This window comes from Rissa tridactyla, chromosome 4 (assembly GCF_028500815.1).
Source record: "Rissa tridactyla isolate bRisTri1 chromosome 4, bRisTri1.patW.cur.20221130, whole genome shotgun sequence".
In the NCBI taxonomy this organism is placed as follows: Eukaryota; Metazoa; Chordata; class Aves; order Charadriiformes; family Laridae; genus Rissa; species Rissa tridactyla.
In genome coordinates, this window is record NC_071469.1 from 31,841,154 (window position 1) to 31,853,657 (window position 12,504).

A 12,504-nucleotide genomic window follows, 5' to 3' on the forward strand; every position below is an offset into this window, starting at 1 on the left:
GTTCTTCTTTCGGTGCTAAAAGTTAATAAATTAAAAATAAAGGCTCACAGCTCTGAGCAAAGCAGATACTTCAGGAAATGCCTCTTTGCAGGTGCATCTGGCATCCTACAGATGTTTGACTGTTCACTTTTTCTCTGAGAACCAATCTTCAGTCTAGAGTGTGTAAGAGTAAGGCTTATTAATCGGTTGTATAACAAAATATAAACATGAGTTTGAATTGTATTAGGAGAAAAGATGAAGATCCTTCATGCCCTCTGTGGGAAACTTCTGACCCTCGTCTCCACTCGAGATTTCATTGAGGACTCCGTTGATGTGTTACGACAGGCAAAACAGGAGTTCAGAGAATTAAAGGCAGAACAGCATCGCAAAGAACGAGAGGCAGCAGCAGCAAGGTAAATCTAGGATATGGAAAGCTAAATTTTGTTGCTACAAATTAGATTAATTCCTTGATTACAAAAGGCATACGAGAAACAGTAGTAGTATTTGTGTTTCATACTGGTTTCTTGAGACCCTAGGCAGGAGTGAAACTTCATTGTGCTTAGCATTGTGCTTTCCCATGTTACTGTTATTTTTAGATGATCCTGTAGTATAAAAGAAAAAAAGATGTGGCCAGATCAGATACTAGATTAATTGCAACTGTTTTTCTATGTTGTTCTTACTATTAGGATACGTAAGAGGAAAGAAGAAAGGTTAAAAGAACAAGAGTTAAAAATGAAAGAGAAACAAGAAAAGCTGAAGGAAGAGGAGCAAAGAAATCCTGCTGTAGAAGTATCTGTTGGGTATGATACATGGTGTTACGGTGATATATATGATACAGCACTTTGCAGTTAGGTGGCCAGACCTTACCTGTGTGTAGTTTTCATTGACTTGATTATATACAAAGGTGTATTTTTAGTATATAGCCCTTAATGTTGATTTTATTTTTCTTCATAGTGTTCTAGAATTGCTTTAGGAAAGCGATTTTATTTTTAAAATCATCTCTTATTATACTCGTAATTCTACTGAAAGAATTTTTACCTACTAACAAGAGAAACTTGCAAAGTCTAACTTTTTTTTGCATTACTTTTTGTCTTGCATTGATTTCATATCTATGAATGTTTTCATAATAAACCATTCTAGTTCATTTTCCAATTTTAGGAATTGGTCTGATTTGAGCTAGGTAATACTGACCTCACATAACATTTTATGAATGAAATTTAATAGCATTTTCTTAAAAAAAAATGCTGTGCTATCCCAAGTGATTTCCATAAACCCAAGGATTTTTGTTCTATTAATAAAACTGTATGGTTTCAGGTGGTAAGATTCATGCATATGCAGCTGTATGTGATTCCAGAAAAAAAAAGCAAAGTATATATACAACACTATATCTTTACCTGCTTGAGGAAGGGAGTTAGTTAAATAAGTCTGCTTGCAAAAGGTGAGCATGAGCCAAAGACAGATTTGTGCTATGTTTTTGAAACTGTAATTGAGGAAAAATAATAAAATAAATGTTATCCTGTAATAGTTATGTGTAGTTCTGTAGGTTTTTAATTATATTTGCTAGATGAGGAAAAAATGTGTAACAAGCATTTTATAAAACGATATAGATTTTGATGAGGAAATGTTTGTTTTAGTCATGAAAAAAAATCAGGTCAGTAGAACTACACTAAGATGTTTCCAAAAAGGATCTGATTAGAATAATGCTCTTCAAATGAAAGACTGAATACCAAAGAGCAGCTTTTACTCTTTAATATGGAACTTTCTATTTATAGTTCAGTGGGTTTCTTCTGGGTTTTAATATATACTGGACTTAAATTTCATTTTTAAAAAGCATTATAGGTCTTTTACTAGCTTAAGTACTTCTAAGAGGAAAATACTGTTTGTGTTGAGGATGCTGTATCCAGTTTTTTTCCATTCAGCTTTTAATATATGGATGGTCAGTTAGTCATCTTTTGTTTGTTTTCTTCTGTCAGGGAGGAGGAACGGGAAGACCTTGATACTAGTACAGAGAGCAAAGAGATTGAACGTAAAGAACAAGACATGGACACAGTGACAGAGGATGAAGAAGAGCTGGGACCAAACAAAAAACGAGGAAGAGGTAATTCTATAATGTATTTGTTCATGTGTGTACATGTATGCACATGCATTTCTTGGGGTTTATAGTAAGTTTTTATAAAGTATCAATCTTTCCTGTAATTTTTTTCAAAGGAAAAGAAGAAAAAAACCCCAAAAACCCTCAAACAACAAACCACCACATCCAAACATGACCATAATGGGCTATTAAGTGCATTGAGCTGGCCTGATGTAGTTCTAGTGGCCAGCTGTATGTTCTCTCACACTTCTGTTTCTTCTTATCTTCCATACTTGCTGCCTGGATTCCTCTTTTGTCTAAAAAAAATCCAGGCTGTTGCTTGACAAAGCATTGCAATTATGTGTACTGCACTGGGAGAGAGTGAGTGAGCGAGTTGTAGGAGTCCCACTCAATAGGATATGATGTGGTTTTGATTCTTTATTATTATTTGATTCTTATTATTGAAAACAACAGGTGTTTTCAAAGAAAATGTTACATTGAGTGGTTGGGTTTAGTTTGCCTTTGTTAATGAAGCAGCATGTTTTTTGTACAAAAATGCAATCAGACTCATCCCCAGGTTTAATTTCCTCAGCAGTGTGCTAGTACTGTGCTAGTACTGCACCACCACACTGTGGTGCAGTAAATGGCACAGCCTGCTATTTGTAATTAAACACAGATATCGGCAAAGGAGGATGAATTATCGATGGCGTTGGGTTGCTAGCTCATCTGTGTCTCTAGCCCGTGAAGGCTTTGTGCTGGTGTTTGTGACAGTGAAAGTCCTGGATGATTGTGGACTTAAGGTTGCAAACTTGTACAGTTCCTAACAGTACCTGTCATAGAAGTTCTCAGTCATTGAGTAATACTGGTTTGCATGTTTATTGCAGCTTTATGATGGCGAAACAATGAGTTTTTAAACAGAATTTCAAGTTTCTTAAACGCCCACATCTGAGACATTGTGCCTGGAGTCATTTAGGTGTAGTGTTAGGGGATATGGTGTAGGGGAGAACTTTGTAGAGTGGGGTTGATGGTTGGACTCGATGATCCCAAGGGTCTTTTCCAACCTAAATGATTCTATGAGGGTAAACAAGTGTTATCTCATTCCTATAACTGGAGAAACTGAAAGTCACGATGGAAATCAGTAGAAATTGAGTACTGACAGCATCTTTCACCGTTGCATGTGTTAATTAGAAGATGTACTTTCCTAGATGACTATTGGGACCTGATTCTTTGGTGAACTAAGATGTGAACTGGAGTATTTTCAGCTGGTACACATTGAGGGGAAAAGAGAGTAGTATATATATTTAAAAAAAAAAAAAAAAACGGATAAAGAAAGGTAATTGAGTTAGCAATAAAAGCTCTTACATAGGGATTCTGGTTTTGCTTGAGGTTTTGAGGGGTTTAAGCTGATAATTTTTAGTATGATAAATGAAGTCCAAAACATAGTTTGTATTCAATAACGAAATTGCTAGAATTTCACTCTATCATGGTAAGATACTTTTATAACACGCTTTTAAGTTCTTAAAATTTTGGTTCTTTTTTTGTATTGTTCAAAATGACAATGTCAGTAACTGAGCCTTGTACTTTCACTTTGCAGAAGCTAGATCACTAAAGATAGCTTCCTCTCTATTGAGGGTACGTGGTTAATCGCTTGACTTTTTCGTTAATAAAACTACTATTGTTTCTTGGCTGAACTGATGGTCCTTGACAGTGTAAGTTTAGCTAGTCAGAAAGGGACAGAACCAAAACCCACCCTTTACTTGAGTTTTTGCTTAAAGAAGGAATTTATAAGCGTGTTGCTATTGTTCTTCTTCCTTTAACTTGTAGGAAGGAGAGGGCAAAATGGATATAAAGAATTTACAAGACAAGAAGAGGCCGCTTGTGAAAAGAGTGAACCTCTTACTGCTGAAGACGAAGAAGCTTTAAAGCAGGAGCAACAAAAGAAAGAGAAGGAACTGTTAGAAAAGATTCAGAATGCAACAGCCTGCACAAATATCACCCCATTAGGTCGTGACCGTCTGTATCGACGCTACTGGATTTTCCCCTCTGTTCCTGGCTTGTTTATAGAAGAGGACTATTCTGGTCTCACAGAAGACATGTTGTTGCCTCGAACCTCTTCCTTTCAGAATAATGTACAGTCTTGCACAAACGAACCTCAGGTATTCAGTAAAACTGGAGAGTCTTTGAAATCCTCTGAATCTACCTCCAATATTGACCAAGATTCACACACCAGTGTTGTCGTAGAGGTGCCAAGGCCAGTATATAAACCAAACCGTTGGTGCTTTTACAATTCTCGGGAACAACTGGACCAACTCCTAGAGGCTCTCAATTCCCGAGGACATAGGGAGAGTGCCTTAAAAGAAACTCTTTTACAAGAGAAAAGCAGAATATATGAACAGCTAAGCAGTTTTCCTGTGGAAAAATTCCATATTCCAGGTAAATGAAAGGTTCCTGATCTTAATTTGCTTCTACACCTGTAACTTCTATATAATATTCTAGAAACTTCTAATTCACGTTTAACTGTAATTCCTAGAAATAAGAATTCTTCTTATGCATTTTTTCTCTCTATGGGAAAACAGGTTTGGTCTTTTCCTTGCTTTTTTATCTTTGGGGTTTTTTTGTGTGATGGATCTTTGTAGTGTTTTTTCAGTGTTTTATGCTAAAAAAAGCAATAATTTTTCTGTTCTCTCACTGCGTAGTAAAAATGGGATTGGCTTGTAAACAAACATCTTCAGGAAGTAATTTGAGCTTTGGGAAAAGATTAATGGGGGAGTAAAGATTAATATCTGCTAAAGGGAAATCATAGTATTGATCATCTGATGTCCTCATTTCCAGTATGGTGAAAGGAGACACAAGATATGACACTGGAGACAGAAACATCGCAAAGGGAGGCAATTACTATTACCTTTTTTTGTTGAGGAGAACATGCTCTTTCATAACATTATAGTGCATGAAATTATTCAAAAGCCTTTACTGGCCTGTTGTGAACAAGGGAACAGTAGCACATTGCAGGGTCATACTAAAACCTTTGGCAGGGGGGAAAAATAGTGTAGCTCTGTTGGTTGTTATGTGGTTTAACGTCAGTGCAGTGGATTCTGTGATGTTATTCTTTTCTCTTTTTTTTTTCCTTTTCTTCTTTTGGCAGACACACATCTGCAGACCAGTATTGTTTTTATGGATTTCAAAGTACAGGAGTGTAGTTAAAACCATCCTAGACCTACTTTTTTCCCCCTTTTCTTAAAGCCAAATATTTGCAGTAATACCATGGCAAGGTACTAACTCCAATCTCTGATAAAATTCTGCGTACGCGAGCTTGTAGCTGGCTCGTTTGTGATATGTTGGTGGGTGGAGGATGTTACCAAAATGAATCTCTCTAGAGTAATGCGTAAGAAATTCCATTTTGTTTCAAATTATGCCAAATTACTGTGAGGATTTCAAGTTATCTATATTGGGGCAAGGGAGAATTATTCATGGCAGAGCTGAGTTCTGCTTTACCGGAGTGGGTATGCCAGGACATGCCTTGAACATGTCAGATACTACTAAATCCATAACCAGTCTGCCATCTCTTTTGGTGGAAACTAGCACACCACAGAGTTTCTGCATAGTAATGAAGCTTTATTTGGAGGCCTGATGGCTCTACTTGTGGATTTTGCTGAGAAAATATCTGTCATTTTTCTGGTATGTTTGTGTGTGTGGTTCCTTATTTTCCTAGTTGCTCCTTTATCTGTATTTTGTGTGGTGTTTTCTGCCCTGAAGCAACTTGATTTCCCCAATCATAGGTTTTTCTTTTCTTTCTGTGTTAGAATTGTAGCAAAACATTGGTTTTTTTTTTTTTTTTTTTTTTTTTAAAAAAAGGCACCTTTGAACTTCACTTTAAAATTCAAATGCAGTGGTCCAATACCAATGCTGCTGCCTCTGTGTGGTAAGCGTGTGAAGTGGCCATGAGTGGCTGTACTTTGGGGAGGAGCTTTACTGCTGCTGCCCTATTGCCTTCACTCAAATGACTTGCAGGACAAGTGAGAACTCCTCCCTGATTCTCTTGTGCTGTACACTGCCCTTCTCTCTTTCACAATTCCCACTCAAAAGAGCATGGAAAAAAAAAATTGACATCTGCTATTACTTGATTTTATTCCAGTATCCATTAACTTTTCCCCATCAATTATTTGTAAGTCAATTGCTGCTATTTCACTTTTGCTCAAGGACAAAAAAAAAAAAACCAACAACACTTCACTTCTGCTTTTTCCTTTAAACCAAAAAGGATGTTTCTGACATCCAGACATCAGAGTATGCTAGTACATCTTTTGAGAATATTTGCATAGTTACTTTCAGTTACAGGGAATTGGTTCTGCAATTGAGAGCATCTTAGAAATTCATCCTGTACTTCCCTAACAGCAGCTTTATGGTAATTTTTTTATTAAATACATCTAAGTTCTTGCATACACCTCCTCATCACTGCACTTGTAGGATTTAAGGTAAATGCTGTGAACAGAAACGTTTGCCACCTATGTAGACTTATGAGCACTAATTTAGGATCTGGGCATGGTTTCAGGTCTTTCCTATGGCTTTTGAGCTTTTGCATGAATTGTCAGGTTTTTTATGAAGACGCTTTTACCTGATAGCCCATCATCAGCTTTTCCCTTCTTTTTCATAAATTATCTATTTTTCCCCTTTAATTAGAGGACGCAGTCAGTCTAGTCTGCGCCTCTGTCAACTTTACTTTATCTGTTTGTTTTGTTTTAAAGTTAACTTTTTAAAAGGGGTTATGTCTTGTTCAGTTAGTTTTTGTGGCTTGTCAGTTGCACATGCTTCTTTTAAATGTTGCCATGATAAAGATCCATGCAAGAAGGAAAGCTGAGGAGTTCTCCTGTAAAGGAAGGGCCATCAGATATGAAAAATATTAGAAATGTGACTTTATTCTTTCTCTTTCCTTTTTTCCCCCTTGCATTTATAGCAGAGAGTTGTTGATTATCTTCCACTTTAGAAAGCGTTTTAAGACAAAAGAATGACTTTTAGATTGACAAGAATTTTTCATCCTGTGTGTTGGGATGAGCAGATGCTAATCTATAGGTCTTCCTTTAAACGTATACTCGACTTGGCTGGATCACATGCCTTAGTTGGCATGGAGATGTTGGTATTGACAACAGGAAGGAGTTTTGAACCTGGGTGCTTAATTTGATCTGCCCTGTACTGCTTTTGTTCTCTCCACCACCAGCTACTTTAAGGAACAAAGTTCACTAACAAGAAGTTACTTGGTATTCTTGCAGACAAACCTCAAAGTGACATCAGACCTCCTTCAGGACGGACAAGGATGCAGAATGCCCATGATGGATCTCACATATCTGCAGAGAAGCAGCTTGAACTGAGACTTAGAGACTTTCTTTTGGATATTGAAGACAGGATCTACCAAGGAACGTTGGGGGCTATTAAGGTATTTGTGAGTTGTAGAATACCTAGGTACGCGGTGGTGCCGTCGAGTCTGTAGCTTAAATGAGAGCTCTTGCATGCTGTGGGGTTTATTGACAGTATAATTAAATTAGGTGTAGACAGTAATTAGCACTAAAAGTTTGCAGCCTTTGATTCTTTGGAAACTTCAAATTTGTATGTTTGCTTTAGGTTACAGACAGACAGTCTTGGAGAGCAGCCTTAGAACATGGGCGGTATGAGTTTCTGAATGATGAAAATAAAGAAAATGGTATAATTAAAACTGTGAATGAAGAATCTGAAGAAATGGAAACTGATGATCAAGATAAGTTTATTGTGAAAGACAGGTAAGAGCCATGGTTTAAATAATTGCTCTTCCCTGTGAGTTTTATAGCAGTGCTCTGGGTTTTTTTAACCTTCAGATTGTTTTTACCCTCAACTTCTTTGGAATTGTATTTTTTTAAGACTTGAGTTATAAAATGTGAGATTTTTGCATTGGTTTATATTTTCTAAATGACACTGTTCTATTACCATATAAGATTAAGACACCAGTTTTTACAACTACTATTCAGATATTACACTGCTCAAAGTGAACATTAATTATCAAATAAGGAATATGTGAATTCATTTTAAAATCATTTAAAATGCAGAGAAAAATTAATCAGGCAATTTCTGTTTTGTTTGCCAGAAGAAAAAAAAACACAACCCAAAACACAAAGCAAACAAAAAAAAACCCCAACCACTTTGTAGAAAGAGGAGTGTTGAAAAGGGAAAATGGTAATAATAACAAATTACTGGTTGAACTGGCCAGTGTACCTCTTCGTGAGTCACAGTAAGAACCATCAGTGCAACACACCATGTTCTGGATTAACCTCTAGTGCTGCAGCAAAACAGAGATATAATCTTGTAATTTCATGAATGATGATCCTTCTGTAGAGCAACCTGCAACATAGTAAAAGAGAGGAAACCTCAAGTCATAGTGTTGCAACTGTAAAAGTGTTTTGTTGTTTTTTGTTTGTTTTTTAAACAAACATTTGAGACCTGGGACTCTACACTAAATCAGTGTTTGTTGTAAATCGAACTATAAAAACTGTGAAGATTTAGAAATATTTAATTCTCAGAAATTACATACTTTTCAAAATATCTGCCTTAATTTACTTAATACGTATAAAATTGTATGTTTTGATAGGATGTGGATGTTGAATTATTGCAGGAAAAAAGATTCATTGAAGGTGACAACTGTACTAACATACTGCTTCCTTATGTATGAGGTTTTCTGCAATTAGACTTTTATTTTATGAAACCTGTATTTCTGGGTGGACTCTCGAATGCTGTGTTGGATAAAGGAATTTAAAATTTAAAGTTCTTTAAGGCTTTTCCCTTTTTATTTCAGTTTGCTGAATTAGTATTTTCATTCTAGACTGCCCTTTGGATCTGAGTTCTCTAGTTGCATGCAAAATAGATAGGGTCATCCTTCTTTATATTAATGACACAATTTACAGACATTTGTTTCCTGAAAACCACAACACAGAAATATTCCACTCTTTTAATTAAGAAGCTAAAATTTATGCCTCCAGTTACCTTGGGCACTTGCTCCATTGCTAACTCTCAATTCAACTGCAGAAGCTTGTTGCTTCATTTTTTTTCCATTTGATACTGACTCTGTCAAAGTTTCTGAATAAAATCTACTCTAATAAAGTCTTGCATATTAAAACAGAGACTATGGGATTCTGAAATCATGTGACAGACTGCTTTTGATGCTGGGCTTTTTATGCACCTCGGAGCGAGTGACATCTCATTAAGACCTTGGAGTTTGACTAGTGAAATGTAAATAACTATGCAGCTTTTTTTCTGTTTGCTTTCAGGCTCTTGAAATGTGTGTGACTGCAAAATATAATGAACAGCTTTTAAGTGTGAAAAAAGAACAGGGGCAACCAGAAGCATTGCTCATTCAACAGAATAAAGCAGAATCCAGACAGTCTTAATTAGTTATTTTTTTTTTTATAAACCCCAAGTAGAAATGGTATTTTATTTTCCTTAGTGTGAGTTGCTCTCCTCGGCTATACTTATGTTTGTGGTTCAGGAAGACTAACCACACTTTGAAATGATTACTTAGTCTTTGGTCAAAGAAGGCTGTTTTATTGGAAACCAACCCTGCCTTTTTTTTTCCTTAGTAATTTTATTGAAATTTGTCATCCACATTTCTTGAAATTTAGATAACTTTGTTACCTAAAGATGACTTACCTAGATTAACTAGACTAATAAAGCAAACTTGAGAACCAGGATAACTAATCACACCAGTGCAGTATCTGTTAATGTTCATAGCCCATGGATGTAAATGAAGTGAAAATAAAAATCTACTGTGGATACAGACCTGTACAAATATCTATGCTGTTAAATTCAAAGTATGTTAAAAAAAAGATAATTTAATACATTTCTATTCTAGACTTGTTGGGTTAAAAACTGAAGCTCCAAGTGCTGCATCAACAAGTACGAGTACTCCTCAGCCAGTTAATAATGTGGTCCACTACTTGGCATCTGCACTGCTTCAGATAGAGCAAGGAATTGAGCGAAGGTTTCTTAAAGCACCTCTTGGTAAGCTTTCAGAATTGAAACTGTATGTCTCTAATTTTATGCAAGATTTTGTAACAACCAAACAAAAGATGCACCACCCCACGTCCCCCACACCCCCCCCAAAAAAAAAAAAATCAACAAAAAAACCCACCCCACCCCAGACCCGCTGGCTTCTTTTGTACCTAGATGCTTTAGAGGCTGTGTTGGGGAAAAGAACAAATAACTAACCTATTCCTATGTACCATTGTAAAATTAAAAAACGTTAGATTGTCAGTTTACAAGACCATAGCTCATGAGGAAATATTAATATTTTTCTTATTATTCTGCATGTCCTGAATTACATGTATTAATTAAGTAAGAGCATCTTTTACTCTTAAATACATGCCTATTTAACCTGAATCATTTCAGTGATCTTTTTTATGTGGCCCTACAATTATACTGAGGCATTGGGAGACCAATTGTGCCCGTAGGCAGAATGAGTGAGCTTTCTGAGGGAATGCTCTGTAATTCAGAATTGCTGTTGAGGCCAGTGTATCATGCAGCTATACCATGAGTTTCTTCTGTGGTTTTTTTAGTTTGTAAAAATGTATCTCCTTTTTATACTGTTTCTGTGAAAGCAATATAGGCCTGGTTTATCTGGATCACCTTGTTCAGCAGTAAATTTACAGTAAAACGAGTAAAGACTTACATTGCAAATTTTTCAGATCTTCAGGTTTTGGGTTTATGCTGCAAAACTTGGAAATAAAAGGTTGCAAGAAAAATTTAAACCGAAGCATGATCCTAGCTTGACTTTAACACCTATTCCTGCCTTGAATTCCTATGATGAGCTCTAGGGGTGAGAGGGAGGATCCAAAGTGCATAAAGTCGCTTTGTTTTTCAGTGATCCCTTAGGTCTGGATTCCTTAGGATCCTTTTGCAATTCAAAACTGGGGTTTTGACTTGGAGAAGTGTGTAAAGGTGGCTCATCCTTCCCGAGGCGGCTGTTGTGGCCAGGTGTCCCTTTGGGATGCCGCAGGGAGGATGAGCTGCACTCTGTGCTTGGCCAGGCTGCTTTACTTCTCACCTGCAGGCCTGCAGCGTGATTACCAGCACAGCACATACCGGGGGTCCTCCAGGGCACCAACTGCTGCGCATCCTGTTAAATTTATACTCTCCTCTGTTAACAACAGCGTACAAAATCCTTAGGCTCTGACAGATTTTGCTGCACTAGTTTAAGATGAAAATGCAGGTTTTGGTGTATTAACACTAGACGTTAGCGCCCTGTGGCACAGTTGACCTAAAACTGTTTCTGCATCTTGACTGCTCCTGCATGGAGTCTGGTGTCTGGATATCGGTTGCCAGTAAAGATGAGTTTCAGCTAGATTTGTGCCAGAGACTCTGACATGCAAGCATGGGTTCCCTTCCACAAGCTTTCGTTATCAGTGTGATGACCTCTAGAAGAGGGAAATGCAGCAAATGACTGAGATGAAAGGGGAGAGCATAGGCGTGGTTTAAACCACAGCTGTTTAAAAGCTTTACTTGGCTAAGTGTTTGGTCAACTCAAGTATGTCTGCCCTTTCCAAGCCAGGCATGATATGGCTTATTTCCTGCTATATGACTAGACTTACAGCATGTGCGTGGGACAGTTAATTGACAGTACACCTAGCATTTGTTGTATTTACTCTGCATGTGCAGGCTGTAAACACATTGTGCAGTATATGCCTCCATTTCTAAATTCTCTGAGGGTATTTTGGCAACAGCAACTTGCTTACAGCTAGAAGTTTACCACAGTGTGCCCCTATGGGGAAAACCATGGCTATTAGTAGCTTATGGCCATAGATTGGGCATCCTGAGTTAGACGAAAAAGGACTAAAAGAAGAAAAGCGTCCCTGGAGTACTGGAGATCAAGTCTTCTAGCAATCCTCCTGCGTCTTTTTTTCAGTGGTCCCAACTCTGCCGTAATCTCATGACGGTTCATGTTTTTGCCTGACCTTTTGAATGATGGTGGGGTTTCTTGTTTGTTTTTAACTTGGGAATCCTGTTTTCCTTTAGATGCTTTATACTGCGTGATGAAGAAAGTATATAGGGAAAGCAATCTTACGTGATTTGCATGTCTTAAATCTTGTATGTTCATTTACCATACTGTGCCTGTGCATCTCTTCTGCTGTGAAAAATGTAATGCGTATGAGGGAGCAGGAAGGATCCCAGGTCTTCTCTGCTCTGGCTTACTGCCCTAACCATTAAGCAACAGCTTCAGGTTCCCTCTTCCTCGCTTCTCCTTTGGTGCCAAGCCTCTCATGTTCTCAGTTGTGTAATGGGCTGCTTTTAGCAGGAGATGAGTCTGAATGAAGGTGAGATTTTATTTCTGTCACTAGAGAGCTCTTGGAGGAGCCGTGGTGGTGTTGAGTGGCTCTGTAGTAAAGAAAGCTGAAAACACACACCTGTTTTTTCTGACCACCAGGCAGTTAGTTACATGAAAGGTG

The 12,504-nt window shown here is 37.4% G+C and overlaps 1 protein-coding gene across 5 annotated transcripts in view; it reads left to right on the forward strand.

Moving 5' to 3' along the window:
* BAZ1A (bromodomain adjacent to zinc finger domain 1A) overlaps positions 1 to 12,504 on the forward strand; it is a 63,787-nt gene that overhangs the window by 39,315 nt on the left and 11,968 nt on the right. For all 5 annotated transcript variants that reach the window (XM_054200694.1, XM_054200693.1, XM_054200695.1 and 2 more), the window contains 7 exons: positions 227 to 392; positions 666 to 779; positions 1,953 to 2,077; positions 3,875 to 4,483; positions 7,312 to 7,475; positions 7,661 to 7,815; positions 9,915 to 10,063. In XM_054200694.1, the coding sequence (XP_054056669.1) occupies positions 227 to 392; positions 666 to 779; positions 1,953 to 2,077; positions 3,875 to 4,483; positions 7,312 to 7,475; positions 7,661 to 7,815; positions 9,915 to 10,063 (1,482 nt within the window). The remainder of the gene's footprint in view (positions 1 to 226; positions 393 to 665; positions 780 to 1,952; positions 2,078 to 3,874; positions 4,484 to 7,311; positions 7,476 to 7,660; positions 7,816 to 9,914; positions 10,064 to 12,504) is intronic.